The sequence below is a fragment of the Bubalus bubalis genome, chromosome 19 (genome assembly GCF_019923935.1).
Source record: "Bubalus bubalis isolate 160015118507 breed Murrah chromosome 19, NDDB_SH_1, whole genome shotgun sequence".
Taxonomy (NCBI): domain Eukaryota; kingdom Metazoa; phylum Chordata; class Mammalia; order Artiodactyla; family Bovidae; genus Bubalus; species Bubalus bubalis.
The window spans coordinates 71,027,129-71,047,892 of record NC_059175.1 but is presented as its reverse complement, the minus strand read 5'-3'; the positions used below and the strand labels follow the sequence as shown (position 1 = coordinate 71,047,892).

Genomic DNA, 20,764 nt, shown 5'->3' with positions numbered 1-20,764 from the left:
ATGGAATCCACTTATAAATGCTTCAATAAGCCATCTGGTCCTTTCAACTGTATTTTTAAAAAGTGAAAGGCAAAGATAAAGCCTTTGACTATGTGGATCACAACAAACTGTGGAAAATTCTTAAACAGATGGGAATACCAGACCACCTTATCTGTCTCCTGAGAAACCTGTATGCAGGACAAGAAACAACAGTTAGAACCACACATGGAACAGCTGGACTGGTTCAAAATTGGGAAAGGAGTACGTCAAGGTTGTATATTGCCACCCTGCTTATTTAACTTATATGCAGAGTGCATTATGCAAAATGCCAGGCTGGATGAAGCACAAGCTGGAATCAAGATTGCTGCAAGAAATACTAGCAACCTCAGATATGCAGATAATAGCACTCTAATGGAAGAAAGTGAAGAGGAACTAAAGAACTTATTGATGAAAGTGAAAGAGGACAGTGGAAAAGCTGGCTTAAAACTCAACATTCAGAAAATGAAGATCATGGCATCTGGTCCCATCATTTCATGGCAAATAGAAAGGGAAAAAGTAGAAGCAATAACAAATTTAATTTTCTTGGGCTCCAAAATTACTGCAGATGGTGACTGCAGCCATGAAATTAAAAGACGCTTGCTCCTTGGAAGGAAAGCATGACAAACCTAGACAGCGTGTTAAAAAGCAGAGGCATCACTTTGCCGACAAAGGTCCGTCTAGTCAGAGCTATGGTTTTTCCAGTGGTCATGTATGGATGTGAGAGTTGGACCATAAAGAAAGCTGAGCACTGAAGAATTGATGCTTTTGAACTGTGGTGTTGGAGAAGACTCTTGAGAGTCCCTTGGGCAGCAAGGAGATCAAATCAGTTAATCCTAAAGGAAATCAACCCTGAATATTCACTGGAAGGTCTGATGCTGAAGCTCCCATACTTGGGCCACCTGATGTGAAGAGCCAACTCATTAGAAAAGACCCTGCTGCTGGGAAGGCTTGAAGGCAGGAGAAGAAGGGGACAACAGAGAATTGTGTTGTTATGTGTATTAGCAATATACAATGAGAAGATAAACATTAAGAACAATATTATTCATAAGAGCGTCCAAAAAAGTCAGATGCAAGAAGAAATGTGACGGAAGACCTCCATGAACTACACACACACACACACACACACTAAAACGGGGACTTCCCTGGTGGCCCAGTGGTTAGGAGTCTGCACTTTCACTGCTGAGGGTGCAGTTTAAGCCCTGGTAAGGGAACTAAAGACCCTGTAAGCCACGAGGTGTAGCTGAAAAATAAAAAAAATTTTTAATCTATGAAACAGTATTGAGAGAAAAAAGACCTACACTCATGGAGGGTGAGCTACACTCATGGTTTGAAAACCCTATATTGTTAAGATCCCATTTAAACCGCGCTATAGATTGAATGCACTTGAATCACAATTCCAGCAGCTTTTCTGTGGAGACTTAAAAGCTTGCTCCACAACGTATGTGTCCTTAAAGAACACGGTCGGGAGGCATGAGACCTGTGATAAAGCTTCAGAGATGAAGGCTGTGAGTCCTGGAGAAGACGGTGGACAAAAAGACTGACGGACGCCTGTGGCAAAGCCGGCTCTGCAGGAGGCAGGACAGGGAGGCGCTGTGAGCAACGGAGCCCGGCCACCCCCTCCCCCAGGAAGGACTCCTGGCCCGCTGAAGGCTGCCTTAGGCAACATGGGGCAACTCCGCGAGGATTGTTGACTTAACTTGAACGCTCCCGGACTAAACATGAGGATGTCTTCACGAACTTGAGGGGGAAAAGGTCCTTTAAAGGCAGGCATGTGGGGCAGCACTGTAGGGAGGGCTTCTCATCCCCGGCACCCGGAGTGCGAGGGAAGAGGCTCGTGGGGCCCCGAGACCCAGAGAGCAGGGCCGCGTCCTGGAGGTCAGAGGGAGGGCCAGCATCCCAGATGGAAGGACACCCGAGTGGGCTTCATGGGAGGACAGCGGTGTCGCAGGTTAAAGCCAGCACGCGCTTTGGGCCAGCAGGGTCCCCGTGGCCACAGGGCACAAAGGCCAGTGGTGACTGTGTGTGTGGAGCATTCCCAGCCGGCTGGGAGGTAACTGGCTCGGTCCCCTTGAATGCGGTCCGGCAGCATCTTCTGCGGCTGGGCCCTGTGCCGCCCAGGAGGCGCCGTCCGCCTGCGGGTACCTCCCTGAGGGCACCAGGAGGTGGACAGGGGCTTCGGGGCTGTCCTGCAGCGGGAAGACGGATGGGTGGACAGACCAGGCCCTTCCTGCTGGGAGATGGCTGGGCTGGGAGATCCCGGGGGCCTCACTGATCCCGGGAGCAGACCCAGCTGTGCCGTCAGAACAGCAGGGGGATAGACAGACGGACGGTGCTGGGGAGGGGCAGGGCCTCTGGGAGTGGGGATGCTCTGTCTCTCTCTTTTTAAATAATGCATTTATTTATTACTGGCTGCTCTGGGTCTCCGTGGCTGGCCATGGGCCTCGCTCTGGTGGTGGCGCTTTCTCCTGGCGGCATCTCCTGCTGAGGAGCGCGGAGTCTGAGGTGCGGGGGCTTCGGTAGCTGCGGCTCCTGCTTGCTCCAGGGAAGCCCCACGTTCTCACTCTTCATCTGGGTGGTGGCTCCATGGATGTGCCCGCTTTATGAAGAGTCACCAACGTGTCAGTCAATAACAAAAGACACGTGTTCACATACACACCACAGCGGTAGTTATGAGGACAGACTGCAAACGGTGGAGATGGGCCGCATCAGGGGACGCTTCTGCAGCAGTGGGCACAGCAGACAGGGCACGTGGGACGTTCCCTGTCAGTGTTTGAAAGGAACATTTCACAAAGCGTAAACAGTAAAACAAATCTAATTTTAAGCTTAAAAACGTTTCATTAGTTTAATGAAAGGAACACTCTCAAGACATAATGTTAAGTAAAAATCACGCACGTTTTCACGTCATGGGTGAGTCTGTGTCACTCACGCTTAGAAAACTGTGTAGAATAAGGAGAAAGCTCCTGGGGTGAAGTCTCTGACTTTCCTTATCGAGCACATGTTTGTTTTGTGATAAAAGTCGTTGGAGCGAACGTGAGTGAAGAGCCGGGAGAGGCGAGTGGATACAGGACGGAGGACGCGAGCCGGGAGCCGAAGGACTGAGCCCCGAGTCCTGATCCCGGGGGGTGCTGCCAGGGGGGCATGGGCCGGGGCCGGCGCCTGCTTCAGGGGGTGGGCCGGCTCCGGGGGGAGCAGGAGGCGCCTCGGCTGGAGGGGGGCGAGGTGAGCGGGACCAGAGGCCTTTGGCCCTCGAGTCTTGGGAGCTGGTGGAGGTTCCATGCCTGGAGCTTGGGAGGCCTGCACCCCACCTCCTGCCAGCAGCTCTGACCCTGTCCCTATGTCTGCATTTCTGTCTCCCTCTCTGCCTCTGGGTCTCTGTCTGTCTCTCGCACCGTCTCTGTCTGTCTCTCTCTCTCCCCCCGTCTCTCTGTCTCTGTCTCTGTCTCTCTGTCTCTGTCTCTCTGTCTCTCTTTATGTCTCTCTCTGTGTCTCTGTCTGTCTCTGTCTGTCCCTCCATCTCTGTCTCTCTGTCTCTGTCTCTCTGCCTCTGTCTCCCTCCATCTCTCTTTCTCTCTCTCTCTCTGTCTCTGTCTCTCTGTGTCTCTCTGTCTCTCTGTGTCTCTCTGTCTCTCTCTCACTATCTCTCTCTCTGTCTCCCCTGCCGGCCCAGCCCTGCAGTCTGCGTCCGTCCAGGAACCAGATGTCCCTGGGAGCGTATCTGGTCTCTTTCTTCGGGCCTCCACGCTCCTCAGACTTGCCTCCCCCATCCTGGGGGTAAAGGTCAGGGTCCTGACCGCCCCCTCCATGATCCCCACCCGGCTTCCCTGGATGAGCTATTCCGGGAATGTCAGCGTGATCCGTGGAGTGGCGTGGGGGTGGGCAGCAGGGCTGGTCCGGGGCTGGCTTAGATGGAGCCCCGTGGGGCCTCCTCTTGTGGCCCCAGCTGGGAGGCCAGGTGGGGCCACCTTCCCGTGACCCCCTTGGTCACCCGAGAGGGTCGCCCGGCTCTCTGGACGCGCAGACGTCCCCTGAGCCTCCTGGCCGGACCGCTGCGCTCAGTGGGTGGGAACCCTGCTTCCCGCCCTGACCCAGTGCCCAGCTCAGGCTCCTAGTGAAGGGACAGAAGCCCCACCTCCTGGCGGATGGGCACGGGAGACGGCAGGGCGATGGCTCTGAGCCCCCGGGGGGGACCCCACAGGGACAAGGGCCCCGCCTGGAGGCCCCCCAGCTGAAGCCGCACTCCCTGAGGAGCGGCGCAGAGCCCAGAGGGGCCGGGCAGCATCTACCATCTGGCCGTCGGGGGTCTCTGCCCCTGGAGCGTCCCGTGTGCGTACCATGAGGGGAGGTGTGGTGGGCAGGCTCCTGCATCCTGCAGAGCCAGGTAGCATCTTACTGTCGGGTGTCTCTGCCCCCCTCCGTGTTCGGTGTGGGCAGGGGGCGGTGGGGGCCAGGCTCACCTGAGCCGTGGGTCCCGTTTGCACAGGGGCGGAGCTGACGGCCGCCTGGCTGGTGGAGGGTCCAGGCGCCTCTGCAGATAAGGCATTAACAGTCTGGCAGCCTCGCCCTTGGGATCTGCTGACGCTTCCTTTCGGCCCAGGTGCTGGGGTGAGGTGCCAAAGGTTTCCTATAAAGCCCCAGGGCTCTGGCCGGTGGCCACTCGCTGAGCTCGCAGACCCGCCCGGACCACCATGGTGAGGCTGGCGCTGCCCAACCCTGGCCTGGAGGCCCGGATCCCATCGCTGGGCGAGCTGGAGCGCATCGAGCGGGAGGAGAGCAGCTCGCGGCCCAAGTGGGACAACAAGGCGCAGTACATGCTGACCTGCGTGGGCTTCTGCGTGGGCCTGGGCAACGTGTGGCGCTTCCCCTACCTGTGCCAGAGCCACGGCGGAGGTAGGCGGGTGGCAGGCGGGCAGGATGACCCCCGCGGCCGCGGCCCACCCGGGGCTGGGGCCCCGCCCAGAGCACGGGCCGGCAGGGACACCCTCCGTGGCCTCCTGGGGCACCGGTGCCCAGCCCCGTGCATCCCGGGTCATGTGGGGTGAGGCGGACCAGGCCCTCCAGGACCCAGGAGCCCTGCCTTGACCCCAGACCTGCTCTGACCCGGGACGCTCTGGACCTGGGTCCCCACAGCCCCATCCCTCCACCTGCCCTCCGGGTGTGTGGGGGCTGCAGGGACAGAGGTCACCCCATGGTCCCCTCTGGCCCCGCACCAGCCAGGGGAGCTGGATGCAGGGAGGAGGCCTGGGGATGCTCCTGGCTCTGGGGGCTCTTGACCCCTTCCTTGGGCGGCACAAGTCAGTTCTCATGTGGAGAAACTGCGGGCTCCCTGTGGCTCTGTGACGTGCTTGTCCTCCGGAGGAGCAGGTGGAAGGGGCTGTCCTGAGTCCCCCCGGCAACCCCCCTGAATCGCCAAGGGCTCAGCTGCCTGGCAGGGAGGGTGTGTTGTTGGAACCTCTGGGCCAGCTGGCGCTTCCTGGGCTGAGGCTGCCACCTCTGGGGCTGGGGCCCATGCAGCCCAGGAGGTCGGGGCCGCAGCCTGAGTCGCAGCCTGTGTCCAGGGGCCTTCAGGGAGGCCGCTGCCCCTCCCTCCGCAACTTGCTGTCACATCTCCTCGGGGGCCGTCCTGGTGGAGGGTCCCCGACTCGGGCACCAGGAGGAGGGCCTGGCTGCTCCCCTGCTCGTGGGACTTGGTGGCTGCTCCGGGCTGACCCTGCTGGTGGGTGAAGGCCCGTCGCTGGCCCCTGAGAAGAGGGGGCTGGACCCCAGAGCTGGGGAGGGACTCCCAGGGGGAACATGCTAGAAGCAGATTAGGGGTCTTCCCAGAGGTTGACCGGAGCATACACCATGAGATCAGACCCCCAGGAGGCCAGATGTACCCTGACTGGGAGCCTGGGGGGGGGGCCTGGGAGGATGCTGCTGGCTGAACACTGCCCCCCAGCTTGGGGGAGGGGGACGCCGCAGCCCTTAGGTGGGTCAGGACCCCGCCCCTGGTACCCCCATCCCTCAGGAGGCCTGTCCACTGTCCTCTGAGCCAGCTCGTGGGCTGGGAGCCCAGTGGCCCGCCCTCCACGCCCAGGAGACCATCCCTGAGACCAAGGCGGGTGTGGCTGCTGACTCGTCAGGGTGACGCTCCCATTCCCGAGGCCCTAGCCGTGGGGAGGGGAGCAGCTGTGTGGCTTGAGGAGCCAGCCTTTGAGGGTCTTAGGGGGCCTCCCACCCCTGCCCATCTGTTCTGGTTTGGCAAAAGCTTAGTTAGTTTCCAATTATTTCCAGGAGTTTTGGGTAATTCAAAAAAGTAAATGATCTTTTGCTTTATTTTTAACTTCATATTATGGGGAAAAAAAAAAGTCTATACAAAAAAGCAGAGAGAGCCACGATGAAGACCCACGATTTAGGCTCGACCGTCAGCGGCATTGTGGTGTTTGCTGTGAGTGTGGCCGTGAGCAGCTGTGTGCACGTTGCGTGACCCTGATCATGGGGTCATCATGGTCCCCCGAGCGAGCGGGAGCCTGGCGAGCAGGCGCTATGCCCCGCTGCCCGCAGGCTGGCCGCCCTCCCGTGCTCCCCCGGCGTCTGTGCTTCCCCGGCGTCTGCGTTCCCCCGGGGTCTGCACCGGGCAGGCGGCCGGGCCTGTGAGGCTGAAGGAGCTGGCCCCTAAAGGCAGGTTTGCTCCCGGAGGGGAGGCGGAGGCGGACGCGGACGGGCCTGGGGGCAGGACGGAGCGTAGGTCTCAGCTCACTTGGGTTTGAGGAGGACCGGCTGCTGCCTCCCTGGGCTCAGGGAGGTGGGGCCCTCCCCTGGCTCTCGCACCCGGCCCCCCGTGGACCAGGGATGTCCTTCTCGTCCTCTGGGCCCCTCGCTGGGCCCGCCCCCAGGCCTGCACGCGCCTTTCTTCCTGTGTCCCTGGGTGAGCGCCCCGTCGGGCCACTGTGCCAGGGTCTGCACACTTGCTTGTAAGTCCGGTCAGCAGGCAGTGTGCACGCTGCGGTCCGCCGCTCTGAGGACGAGGCTGGGGTCTGCAGGCCAGCTGCTGGCTCAGCTCTCCGACCCCGAGAGCCAGGAGGGGTGCCCACCTGGGGGAGCCTCCACTCCCCACCCGGCTCTGTCCTCCCCAGCATGGCACCCCCACCCTGCCCTCCCGAGCCCTAGGAGGGGCGCCCACCTGGGGGCGCCTCCACTCCCCGCCCGGCTCTGTCCTCCCGAGCACGGCACCCCTCTGACCATCCAGCGAGTGCTCAGGGGCACACGGGCTGGGCGCTGCCCCGGGGACCCTGCTGAGCAGGGCCCTCGGAAGCTTGGGGCCCAGGGGTCATGACTGTAGACGCTGGGCCAGCCTCAGGCCTCCTCCCCACCCCCAGGCCCTCTGGGCAGCGCCACGGGCTCTGGAGTCCCCTGGTGCGGGGGATCCTGGTGCCTGTCACCTGGAGGCCAGCTGAGCCCCCACAGACCTGCAAGGACCGGGTCCCGGCCGCCAGCAGGGAGGACCAGGGGAGGCAGGACCTGCCACTCAGCTTTGCCCCCCGCCTCCCAGGGCCGGCTCCACAGCCTAGCAGCCCGAGTCCTGACTGACGGCAGTGGGGCGGGGGTGCCAGGGAGGCCACGGGCGAGGGCAGATGGCGGTCCTCCCCTGTGCTTTGGGGAAGTGGAAGAGGGGTCCGCGGCCCTCCAGGGTATCTGGGGAAGCGGGCAGTGTCCCGGGGAGCCCGGCCATGGGAGCAAGAAGGCCCCCTCAGCTCCTGTCCGCTGTGGGGCAGGGGGAGGGGCGGGCAGCAGCCTCTGTTTCCACTGGGCTTCCCTCCTGGAAGCCGCTGAGGGTCTGTGGTCACAAAAGCCTTGGAGACCCCGAGGCGGAATGGTGCCCCACCTGACCCTGCGCCCCGGGGGGCTCTCGAGGCCCTCGCCCCCCTCCCCTCCCCTGCCTCGCTTCCCGAGTTCCTGGAACTCCTGCCCCCGCGTCTCTCTGCACACACGTCCTTCCTGGAGCTGATGGTCTCCACTCTCGTCTCCCGGGACCTTTGGAACCCGCTGGCCGCCGGGCACTCTGTGGCTTTCCTGCCTCCTAAGACCTGCAGCCCGCCCCGCCCCTCTGTTTGACACCCCCATTCCCGCCCCTGCAGCAGAGGGGTCAGTTCACAAATGGAAGACCCAACCCCCAAAGGGAGCCAAGAGCCGCCCATCCCTGGGGAGGGGAGGGGCCTCCGGTTGGTGCTGCCAGGGCTGGGGGTGCCCACCAGGCGGGCCTCACGACGTGGGCACATGAAGGGCTCGCTGGGCCCAGCCCACCTTTGGGGGCTGTGGTGGACGTGCCCTGGCCCCACCCTCCCCGCCTCTGTAGAAGCTGAGCCTCCAGTCCTGGAGGAGCTTGTGGGGGTGGCTGGGGGGCTGGTGTAGGTGCGGGGACCACGGGGAGCAGAGGAGGCTTCCTGGAGGAGGGGCTGTCTGAGTGGGGTTTTCAAGGATGCATAGGAGTTTCCCAATGGTGGTGAAGGAGCAGGGAGTCCAGGGGGGAAAGTGGCATCATGAGAGGAAGGGACAGGATGGGGAACTTGTTTTCTTCTTGGTGGTTTTGCCCAACAGGTTTTCAAATCCAGCTCCTGAGAACCTCAGAGAGGCAAACCTTACTTCACCTTTACCTCCACGGACAGAGGGACGGGCGCTGAGCCCGCAGCTGGCCGAGCCCCAGACCCCAGGCTGCTGGCTCCCCTCCATCGAGGGGTCTGGCCTGGGGGGGCCCATTCCTGGTGCCTTTCCTTGCGTCCCAGCCCACACCCTCGTCTGCTGACCCTCGGCACACTGCCCCCCGCCCCACACAGCACCAGCCCTGGAAGAAGCTTGTGCCTGGAGCCCCAGGTGGGCGGCCAGGCATGCGGCCAGTGGCCCTGCAGCTTCCTGGCGTGGGGACTGAGGCCAGTCCACGGGTGGGAGAAAGCGCCGCTGGCCCTGGGGCCCAGAGGCAGACGGAGGAGGAGGAGAAAAGGCCAAGGGATTAGCCCAGGAGCCAAGAGGGGAGCCGGGTGCAGAGACTGGGAGCCCCCTGCCCATGTGCTCCAGGTTCCCCTCAACACACACACACACACACTCAGGCATAAGAGTACACATGGACACACTCAAACACACCTACACACACACTCACTTTTACCTGTGCACACCCATGCACACCCATACATACACAAGGACACACATGCACACTCATACACGCATGTCACGCTTACACCAAGTGTCTGGATACATGTGGAGGCACCCACATGCTCACATATATGCACTCAGTCACATACACATGGATACACACACACACGTGTGGATAGACACATGCACGTACACATTGATTCACACACATGTACACACATGTATACACAGTGCCACGCCAGTGGGGACCTCAAGCTCAGGTCTGACACTCACACTGCCCAGGAGGCCATGGTGGGAAGGCTGCGGCCTGGCTGGCATCTGGGAGAGAAGCAGGCACAAGTGAAGGATCTAAGCCCTTTGAGGGGGAGCAGAGAACGTGTGTGTCGGGAGGTGGAGGCGGGGCGGAGAGGATGAGGGGAGGTGAGCAGAGGAGGGCAGGGAGACGGGGCTGCACAAACTGGGGTGAGGGGGGTATCTCACTCCTCGGCAGCCCGCACCAGACCCCGGGACAGAGGGGGGGACCTCAGCCCATGGCAGGCCACGCGGGACCCTGGGACGGAGGCAGGGACCTCACTCCTTGGCAGGCTGCGCCGGACCCCAGGACAGAGGGGGGACCTCAACCCACGGCAGGCTGCGCTGGACCCCAGGACAGAGCAGGGACCTCAGGGCGGGCGTCCCAGGCCACTGCTGGCGGTCCCGGTAACCAGGGAGCCCGACCACGAGGCCCCCTCAGACTGGACCTGAACACACTCTTAAGCCCTGAAGCAAGTGTTTCCAATCCTTATCGGCCAGTTTCAGCTCCCGAGCTGCCTGCCGACTACAGCCTGCGACCTTTGGTAACCGCGGCCGTGCTAATATCAGCAGGACTGCACTCGGCTCAGCACGGGGCCAGGCCGGGTGCACTGGACGGGCTGCCTCCCCCTGGTTCCCCCAGAGCCCAGGTCAGGGGGAGGAGCCCGGGCAGCTGGTAAAACCACGGACTGGGGCCGAGGATGGAGCAGCAGGAGGGGGCTCACCCCTTCAGGGGTCTGGGATGGTGGGCCCACGAGCACCATGAAGGCAGGTGTTCACGGGCCCCCTGCTTGGGGCCAGGCCAGGCCCTGGGACCCATCAGCGAGGGCGGACACAGACCCCAGGTCCAACTGCTCCCTGGCCCAGAGCGGGGTCCCCAGAGCTCAGATGCAGACCCCTTTCTGCGCGGGGTCTGGGCCGGCTTCTGAGCTCCTGGCCTTTATGCCTTCCCCACCTTCCACTGCGGATGCTGTGGGTCCACACCCCCAGGGAGCCTACCCTGGCGCGTGCCCCTCCCTGGACTCCTCCCACAGGCGAACGCCATCCTAGCGCTCCAGGGACTGGGGGGCAGGCAGCGTCCTGTGGGGACCGCGGATGAGCCGGCCACCTCGAGGAGAAGGCACAAGCTCCCCTGCAAATGACCGTCAAGGGCGTGGTCAAGGGCGAGGTCCTTAGTCACGTGACTGCCCTGACCACGCCCCTCCGGCCCCCGCAGGAGCGTTCATGATTCCGTTCCTCATCCTGCTGGTCCTGGAGGGGATCCCGCTGCTGCACCTGGAGTTCGCCATCGGGCAGCGGCTGCGCAAGGGCAGCGTGGGCGTCTGGAGCGCCATCCACCCAGCCCTCAAGGGCGTAGGTGCGTCCATGCCCAGGCTCAGCCTGGGGTCCGGGCTGGCAGCACACACTGCCCCCTCTTCCCTCTACCTTTCAGGGAGGAGATGGCCCCGGGCTCCACGGCTCCCACCCTGAGGCTGTTGCCACCCCTTCCTTAGACTCTGTTGGGGGGGGGTGTGGGCTGGAGAGGCTGTCCTGGGTCCCCAGGGAACACAAGGCCCAGTGGGGGCAGATACAGGGGGAGAGCAGAGCCCCCCACTTCCTGCCCAGAGCAGGGACTAGGAGGGACGCTGACGGCAGGGGCGCCTTCCTGAGGTCAGGGACCCTTTTGTTCACCCACACTCAGTGGGCCAAGAGGGCCCCCCAGAGATTGCCTTTACTCCAGCACTCACCCTTCATTCCACAGTGACCCCCTTCCAGTGACCAGCACCCCCATCCCAGCAGTGATCCCCTACCCCAGCAGTGACTGCCCACCCTAGTCGTTATCCCCACCCTGGCACCCCCATACTCCAGCAGTGCCCCATCCCAGCCATGACCCCCTCCACAGTAGTGACCCCCACTCCAGCAGTGACCCCCCATCCTAGAAGTGACCCCCGCCTCCAGAAGTGACCCTCCACCCCAGCAGTGACCCCCCGACCCGAGCACTACCTCCACTCCAGCAGGGACCTCCCATCCTAGCAGTGAACCCCACCCCAGCAGTGACCCCCCACCCGAGCACTGACGTCCCCTCTCCCCCAGGCATCGCGTCCATGTTCGTGTCCTTCATGGTGGGCCTCTATTACAACACCATCATCGCCTGGGTCATGTGGTACTTCTTCAACTCCTTCCAGGAGCCCCTGCCCTGGAGCCAGTGTCCGCTCAATGCCAACCAGACAGGTGAGCCCTGGGTGGGCTGGTGGGGGCGGAGCTGGCCCGTGAGCAGCGCCTCCTGAATCTCTAACATCCACATGGTTGTCACCCAAGTTTAGCAAAAACGCGAGCACAGAAAGGGGCATGGCCTCCCTGTTGCACCCAGGGCCCTGCAGGGGATGTGGGCCGGGGTGGGGTAGGAGGGTCTGCCAGGATTAGACCACTCCTGCCTTGGCAGAGTCTCACTGGGGTCCCTGAGCCCAGGGGGCAACCAGGACCCTGGGCTGCTAGGTCTTGAGCAGAAAGAGTGTGTGAGGCTGAACACAGCCACCCAGTGTGGGCTCTGGCGTGAGACTCCAAAGACTGGTGACCTCCTGAATGACTGCGTGTCGTGACCAGGGCACTGACTCCCAGCTAAGCCCTCGGTCTGTGCCTGCCGGGGGCAGGGTTGGGGGAGGGGACAGGTAGTCAGAGCCCGGTGCACACGCTCCCTGTGTGCACAAGTGTGTGCACGTGTCTGCACGTGAGTATACATGCAAGTCTGTTTGGTGTGTGCATGCTTATGTGTGTCTACAAGTACGTTCGTGGGCACACGAGTGCACAAAAGTGTGCCTGTGTGTGCACACATGTACACGCATGTTGTGCATGCTGTTGGTGTGTCTCTGTGTGTGTGCACACACGTGTATGTGGTGCATGCTGTCTGTTGAGTGTGGGTGTGTGCACACGTGTAAGTACGTTGTGTATGCTGTTTGTTGCGTGTGTGTGGGTGTGGGTGTGCACACACATGTGTGAGTTCATTGTGATGCTGTCTGTTGGGTATGTCCATGTGGTGTGCACACACATGTGTGAGTTCATTGTGATGCTGTCTGTTGGGTATGTCCATGTGGTGTGCACACACGTGTGTGAGTTCATTGTGATGCTGTCTGTTGGGTATGTCCATGTGGTGTGCACACACGTGTGTGAGTTCATTGTGATGCTGTCTGTTGGGTATGTCCATGTGGTGTGCACACACATGTGTGAGTTCATTGTGATGCTGTCTGTTGGGTATGTCCATGTGGTGTGCACACACGTGTGTAGTGCGTCCTGGCGTCTGTCAGTGTCCTGGGCCCATGCTCTCCATGGCCCTCACTGGTGTGCTGCGGTGTCAGGTTACGTGGACGAGTGTGCCCGCAGCTCCTCTGTGGACTACTTCTGGTACCGCGAGACCCTCAACATCTCCACCTCCATCGATGACTCGGGCTCCGTGCAGTGGTGGATCCTGCTGGCCCTGACGTGTGCCTGGAGCGTGCTCTACGTGTGCACCATCCGGGGCATCGAGACCACAGGGAAGGTGCGAGGCTGTGGGCCTCCGGGGGACCGGGGGCCCCTTTAGCAGCTCTCAGGGTTCGGCCCCTGCCCGCCGCCTGTCTGGGCAGCGCCCCAGATTCAGTGCTGGACCAGACGGCTCCCAAACACACGCTTCAGAAGCCGCAGGCGGGAGCGACGGTGGTGCCCGTCTGGGTGGTGGGAGCTAAACGGTGACCATGGTGACGAGAGGACACGGAGACCAGAGAGGGAGGCGGGGCCCAGGATGCGGGAGGAAGGGGCACGGTCCGGGGCTCAGCCCTCCTCCTCGCGGTGGGCCCCCAGCCCTGCCCCCCAACAGCTGCCGCCTCCCCCAGGCCGTGTACATCACATCCACGCTGCCCTACGTCGTCCTGACCATCTTTCTCATCCGGGGCCTGACGCTGAAGGGAGCCACCAACGGCATCGTCTTCCTCTTCACGCCCAATGTGAGTCTAGGCTTCCCGCCCACCCCTGGCCTCCGCGACCCTGCTGGTCCCTGGACACCGGCCGGGCCTGCGAGGGCAGCGCGTGCCAGCTCGCGTGTGGCTCAGGCCACAGGGCCACCAGCTGTCGCCTTAGGGTCGTTTCCTTCTGGCCTCTGCTTGGTGGCCTCAGCTGTCATCTGGCCTCCCAGCTCCTGTCCCCTCCTTGGACGCCCCTCCTGGGATCCCCCCACATCCCGTAGTGCGCGGCTGAGGGTCTCTGTTTGGCCGCAGGTCACGGAGCTGGCCAACCCGGTCACCTGGCTGGACGCAGGGGCCCAAGTCTTCTACTCCTTCTCCCTGGCCTTCGGGGGCCTCATCTCCTTCTCCAGCTACAACCCTGTCCAGTGAGTATGCCGGATGGGGGTCCCATGGGGGCGGGGGGATGCTCCTCCAGGCACCTGGCGCGCAGAGCCCCAGTCTCCCCCTCGGACCAGCTGTGAGGCTGGAGGTGGGTGGGCACTCGCCAGAGCTGAGGCTCCGAGTCTCCCGGATCATGGGCGATGGGGCTAGAGGCAGGCAGGCCGGCTCCCAGCTGAAGGCGTTCTCAGGAGCTGTGGGGAGCAGCTGCAGCCGGCCCCCGGCCCCCCGTGCCATGGCCTGCGTGTCCGTCTCTCTCCCGAGGCTGAGGCGTCCTTGGCCTGCATGTCCGTCTCTCTCCTGAGGCCGGCTTGACCTTGGCCTGCAGCCGGGCCTCGCTGGGCCGTGCCCACTCTCTGGCTGCTGAGAACGTCTGTGCTCCAGCTCCGTGAGCACCTGTTTTCGTTCCCCGTGCGTGTGCCCCAAGGCGGGGGGCCCTGGGCTTCGTGGCGGCTCCAGGTCTAAGCGTCTGAGGAGCTGCTTCCCCTCTGCAGTCCCTGTAGGGCGTGTGGGAGCGCTGGGCCCTCCCCGCCCTGGTCCGTGCCTGTCACTCTCAGATGCTTGGGTTCCGGCCACAGGGGAGGGCGTGGCGGCTCACTGAGCCTCGTGTTTGTTTTTTTGTAACAATTTCTTTTTTTGCCTGCCTGAGTCTTCGTTGCTTTGTGTGGGCTTTCCCCAGTTGCAGCGAAGGGTGTCTTCTCTTGTTGTGGTCCACAGTCTTGGTTGCTCTGCGACCTGCACGATCTTCCCAGACCAGGAATCAAACCTGTGTCCCCCTGCGTTGGCAGGCAGGCTCCCATCCACTGCACCACCAGGGAAGGCCCTCACTGGGGTCTGATTTGCGTTTCCCTGGGGGTTCTTGACAGAGGCACCTGGAAGGATGGTGCCTCAGCGGATGGGAAGTCAGGGGTCATGCACCGAGCTGAGGGAGGCTTTAGGTGTCGAGGTGGATGGAGATGGGGTGTCCTCAGCCATGAAGGCCTGGGGTGGGCTGGGGGCAGCGTCTGTGGGGGCAGAGAGGGGGTAAGGAGAGGGAGGGAGGCGTCCAGGCCTGGGGATGGGGGCACCCGGCCCAGGCTGCCTCTTCGAGGCCTCTGTGGCTGGTGGTTGGAAGGTCCAGGCTGTCGTGCGTGAGTAGCGCTGATGCACCACCTCCTGAGCCCAGAGCAGACGCTGGCCGAGCAGAGACCTGAACACCAGCATCTTCAGCCCCGGCTCCAGGGTCCCCAGGGCGCGGGGGCACCGAGGAGCCTGCAGGCTGCAGCAGGCATGGGGGCCGTCACCTGGTGCCCGGCGAGCCCTCCCCACTCCCTGCCCAGCGGTGGCTCAGCCTGTCCGGCTGGCCCAAGACACAGCTCTGACCACCTGTGCCGACGTGGGCTGGCTGTGTGGACACCGCGCCCCCTAGCCTGTCCTCACCAACGCCGCTTCTGTCCACAGCAACAACTGCGAGATGGACTCGGTCATCGTGTCTCTGATCAACGGCTTCACGTCCGTGTATGCGGCCACCGTGGTCTACTCCATCATTGGCTTCCGCGCCACCGAACGTTACGACGACTGCTTCAGCACGTGAGTGGCCAGCGGCGCCCCGACAGCTGCGGGGCCTCCACCTCCGAGGAGCCCGCCCGGACTGGTGTCAGCCTCGCTCTCTTTCCAGGAACATCCTGACGCTCATCAACGGGTTCGATCTTCCCGAAGGCAACGTGACGCAGGAGAACTTTGCTGAGATGCAGCAGTGGTCCAACGCCTCCGACCCCGTGGCCTACGCCAAGCTCAAGTTCCAGACCTGCGACATGGACACCTTCCTCTCAGAGGTAGGGCCACAGCAGCGGGCGCCTTGGGTGGACACCGAGCCTCCCCTGGGAGTCCAGTTTGGACAAACCTGCCCTGTGCCACACGGCTGCCCACCCTGGCCATCCTGCCCCGCAGGGTCCGGGCACTGGCTCTAGGGCACCAGCATCTACTGGGCCATGAGCCCCGCATGTGAGACCGTGAGATGCCCTCCATGGGCCTGACCTCTCCCGTGGCCTCGTGCCAAACACACAGAAACACCCCATGGTCCACTTTTACCGTAATTTCTCCTACACAAAGGTCAGACTCATTGTCACTGTCCTTCTGAAATCACTGGTGGCCATCAGGCTCCCGGGAGTCCCTCCCTGACACACACAAGCTCAAGTGCCAGCCCCCAGGACGAGCGGCATCTGCTGTGATTGCTCGTGGGCCGGCATCTACTACTCTTAGCTTTGCAATTCTCTCATTGGGAGCCGCACAACATTTCGGGGTTGTGTTGAGCATTTTTGAGGGCCTGGCACTGCTTCTCCAGTGACAGCGCCATCTTGCCAGGAGTGGACACAGCAGAGGGTCCTCCCAACTTGGCTCTCCCTGGGGAACGTCACAGGGACCACGAGTCTCAATCCCCCTACCTTTTAAAAAGCGACCTTCTCAGGTGCCGGTTCTCACCTGGAAGCTCAGTTTGTGGGGGGTTAGTGAGTTTACGCAGTCATTTTATGCCCTCCTGCACCCCTGGTAGTCTTCCATTGGCCAGAAGCACCCGCCCCCCAGCCCTGGGCAGTGCTGACAGGCTTCTGCTTTCCCACGGATACAAGGATGTTAGATCCGGACTGCTCCTCTGCGATGTGGGCTCCATAGTGCTGTGACGACCCCCTGCAACCTCCCCATGGCTCTCTGAGTCCTTGTGTCCCAGGAATGTGTGCAGATGCCGTGACGGTGCCATGGGCCCTGCAGGATCCCGCCAGATCCACTGGCTCGTCATTCAGCCCCTCTGAGCTCAAGGCTCTCTGTGGAGGTTCAACCCCCGGGAACCCTGAGCCTCGAGAAGGGGGCCCAGTGCCCGAGGCCTCACTTACCTGCGTGGGCCACTCCGTGCAGAGTGTCATCCTTACGCACCCACAAGCACGTTTATGGCACTGCCTGCCCCGCGGGCCACTCTGAGCACTGGTGGGCGCACGTCCAGGGGGTCTGTTTCAGCTCTCACTCAGGCCCGCTGAAGTCGGCTTGCGTGATGGCCTCGGCTGTGGGTGGGGTGGGGGCACCCACCGACGACCAGATGGCAGTCCACGCCCATCTGCCCAATGTTTCTGTCTGGGCTGCATGGGGCCCCAACCACCGCCAGACAATGTGGTCAACTTCCCAGCGATATAACCAGCTCAGCCTTTTAAAATACACCTGGAGCTAAAAGACAAGAGCTGCACTCACTCCACAGAATGGCCTGAATCATCCATGACTGTGTGGGTGCCGGCCTGGCGGGTGCAGAGCCGTCCAGTGTCAGGGCCAGACCGGCCAGTGGGCACCTCGGAGGGCCCTAGGTGACTCGCCTGCCACCCTGCAGGGCGTGGAGGGCACCGGGCTGGCCTTCATCGTCTTCACCGAGGCCATCACCAAGATGCCGGTGGCGCCCCTCTGGTCCGTCCTCTTCTTCATCATGCTCTTCTGTCTGGGCCTGTCGTCCATGTTCGGCAACATGGAGGGTGTGGTCGTGCCCCTGCAGGACCTCAAAGTCATCCCCAAGAAGTGGCCCAAGGAGCTGCTTACAGGTGGGCGGGGCCTGTGGAGATTGTGGGTGGGGCCGTGCGGAAGGGGAGTGGGGTGGGGTGGGCTGTGGGCAATGTGGGCGTGGCCTGTGGGTCGTGGGCGTGGCCTGTGGGTCCGTGGGCGGGGTCTGTGGGTCTATGGGCGGAAGCTGTGGGCGGGGTCGAGGCCATGGCGCAGCCTCCAGAGGGGGACTGCGGCAGGCATGGGGCAGACGCCCGTGACGGCACCCCACCCTCTGCCGCCATAGGCCTCATCTGCTTGGGGACGTACCTCATCGCCTTCATTTTCACACTGAACTCCGGCCAGTACTGGCTGTCTCTCCTGGACAGCTACGCGGGCTCCATCCCCCTGCTCGTCATCGCCTTCTTCGAGATGTTCTCCGTGGTCTATGTGTACGGCGTGGACAGGTAGGGGCCGGGGGCGGGGAACCCCATGGTAGGGGGTGCGCAGGGCCGCTCAGGTGTCTCTTCTGTCAGGCGTGGGGTGGGGGTGGCCTGAGCCTGGGAGGGCAACGGAGAGGCCATGGAGCTCACGGGGGTTGCAGACCCCGCCCTCTGCAGCGTCCAGATGCCCGCAGGCCTCGGGAAGGGCGCTGGCAGCAGCAGCAGGAGGCAGCCAGTCTCGGGGCGAATGGGAGAAGGCAGGACGGTGCACAGGCGTTTGCTGTGGGTCGATGGGGCTTCCCCAGGACCCTGCCTGGAGGAGGGAGGAAGCTGGTGTTTTACTCCAATTCCCACTGCACTGCCAGGCCTGCCCCCAGGGGTCTGAGCAGGGCTCCTCTGCCAGACAGAGGCTCAGGCAAAGACAAGCGGACAAGTGTGGCAGGGTCAGCCGTCCCTTGGCCAGTCATTCAGGGCATCACGGATTGGCACGGTGTTGTTAATAGGACTTGGACTCACCACCGCTCCATAAACGATCTGGTGAAATCAATTAAGATTAAATGCACAAGCCCATGCAGGGGGCCCTGTCAAGACCCCCAGCGCTGCACCGCTAAGAGTGCTGGTGAGGCTGCCCAGGGTCAGAGCCACTGCCCTGCCAAGGAGACTGATACAGGGAGCCGGACAGCTCCCGTCCTCGGTCCCCAGCAGCTCTGATCTGCCCTTCACATCAGTGTCAGCCTGGGGCCGAGGAGGACGTGGCCTCTGACGAGAGTCCACATGTCCAGCCTGGCACTAGCACCGTGGGATGGCGGAGCTTCCCAGAGAAGGCGTGTCTGCCAAGAAGGATGTGAGAGGTCAGAGTGCAGCATCGCAGAGGAGAGGCCGTCTCTCCAGGCATGGAGAGGCTGCCACCCTCTGCCTTCCGGGGACTAACGGCCCCTCGGCCTCTGCTTCCAGGTTCAACAGGGACATCGAGTTCATGATTGGCCACAAGCCCAACATCTTCTGGCAGGCCACGTGGAGAGTGGTGAGCCCCCTGCTTATGCTGGCCATCTTCCTGTTCTTCTTCGTGATCGAGGTCAGGGAGGAGCTGACATACAACATTTGGGACCCAGCCTATGTGAGTCCTGGGCCTCCAAGGTGGGTGGGTGGGGGCAGGCTCCCCCTCCCTCTAGAGGCAGGAGTGAATCACGAAGGGCAGGCGCGTTGCCCCGAGTGAGACCCCGGCTGCCTGGTTTGCTCACCTGAGGCCACTCTCTCTCCAGGAGGAATTTCCCAAATCCAAGGAAATCAAGTACCCAGGCTGGGTGTACGCCGTGGTGGTCCTTGTTGCTGGGGTCCCCTGCCTGGTCATCCCTGGCTTCGCCATCTACAAGCTCATCAGGAACCACTTCCAGAGGCGAGGGGACCAGCGGGCGCTCGTCAGCTCACTGTCCGCAGCCTCAGTGAACGGTGGCCTGTGGTCCTAGGCAGCCCAGCCCGTGGGGTGGGGGTGGTGTCTGAGGAGGGAGTGGGCTGCACGTGTGTGCACATGTGTGTATCATGTGAGGGTGCATGTGTGGGAGCGTGTACACGTGGGCGTGTGTGTCTGTGTGTATTGTTCATGTGAGTGTGCAAGTGTGAGAGGGTATCTACCGTGTGTGGGCATGTCCCTGCATGTGTCTGTGTGCATATGTGAGTGTATGTGTACATGTGTGGATGTGTGTAAGCATGTGTGCATAACAAGGGACATCCTCCTGGTGTGGTTACACACGTGTGAGTGTGCACATGGATGTGTGTGTGTGTGCATGTGAGCACATGTGTGAGCAGGTGTATACCTGAGCCAGTATGTGAGTGTATTTGCACACGTGTGAGTGTGTTCCAGTGTGCATGCATCTACGTATTGTGCATGTGTGCTCATGCTTGTGTGTGTGTGCACAGCTGTGTGTGTACATGTGTGTGCGTGCGTGCCTGAGGCTTTGCTTGCACATACATGTGTTGCCTTGCAGCACACCCGAGGGCCTGGGAGCTGAGGGCGGTCCACCTCCACCCGCTCCCAGAGAGTCAGCTGCCGTGGGGTGGGGCCAGCTGCGTGCGCCCCACTCATCTCGGCCCCTGGGAGCCAGTCTTGGTGCCTGTGCCCTTTCCTCTCAAGGTCCCCTCTGACCTTGGGATTCTTGTGGTGAGGTCGGGGCTTTCACCCTGTGACCAGGAGCAGCCTTCTAAGGCCCGTCCAGAAGAGGCCAGTGAGCTCGACAGAACTTGGCCAGCCCGGTGGGGCCCCACCCGTCTGACAGAGTCTTGGCCACACCCGGGTGTGATCTGAAGGCTGATCTGCTTAATCCCTGCAAGTGGCTGCCAGCAATAGATGAGCAGTTAAATAAAACTCAGCTCGGGTGACTTAAGGCAGACCCCCTGCCCCCACTTTGTACGTTCTTGAGAGGACATTAACTGCATGAATATTTAGCCAGATGTTGGAAAAGACGGGTTGTAGGATAACTTGGCCTTGGCCACCGAGGTGGAGGACCGCCCGTGCGTCCCGAGCGACGTCAGGGACTGTGAGGGCAGGGGGACTGTCCAGCTGTTGCTGCTCAGTGAAGCCGGCGTCGGCGCCTCCCTCCCGCGGGGGCGGGATGCCATGTCCAGCTTCATCTGAAGTTATGTGAACTTGGGTGTTTGTTTCCAAGAACCAGTCACCTCCACTTTCCATGCAAGAATCTGCAAGTTTATGTTGAACTGGACTTTCCAAGGATTCTCCGTGCAGGACCAGGGGGCCGAGTGGTGGGTGGGAGACTCCTGGCCAGCATCCTTGGCATCCACCTCCTCTACTCCCAGAGCTGTCTGACCCTGTTGGGAAAACTGCTCAGGACCCCTTAGATACACCCCGCTCCACTCCACCCCCAGGGTGCGTGGAGGGGAGACACACTCCCGGACGTGACCTGGGCGGGGCTGGACCGTCTTTGTCTCTTGGTGACGGGTTCTTTCACAGATGTGATGTTTTGCAAATTGTTAGAAATTTGGGTTTTGTGGATGTCATGTGTGCCTGTGTGAATAAATCACTCTCTTTCA

At 61.8% G+C, this 20,764-nt stretch overlaps 1 protein-coding gene across 1 annotated transcript; it reads left to right on the top strand.

Moving 5' to 3' along the window:
* Nucleotides 1-4,570: 4,570 nt before the first annotated feature.
* SLC6A19 (solute carrier family 6 member 19) lies at nucleotides 4,571-20,764 on the top strand. Its single transcript, XM_006051898.4, has 12 exons — nucleotides 4,571-4,905; nucleotides 10,649-10,789; nucleotides 11,506-11,643; nucleotides 12,765-12,946; nucleotides 13,278-13,388; nucleotides 13,659-13,771; nucleotides 15,225-15,353; nucleotides 15,442-15,598; nucleotides 17,134-17,338; nucleotides 17,584-17,743; nucleotides 18,674-18,836; nucleotides 18,982-20,764. The coding sequence occupies exons 1-12, from the start codon at nucleotides 4,704-4,706 to the stop codon at nucleotides 19,183-19,185; spliced, it is 1,905 nt and encodes a 634-aa protein (XP_006051960.1). The 5' UTR covers nucleotides 4,571-4,703; the 3' UTR covers nucleotides 19,186-20,764.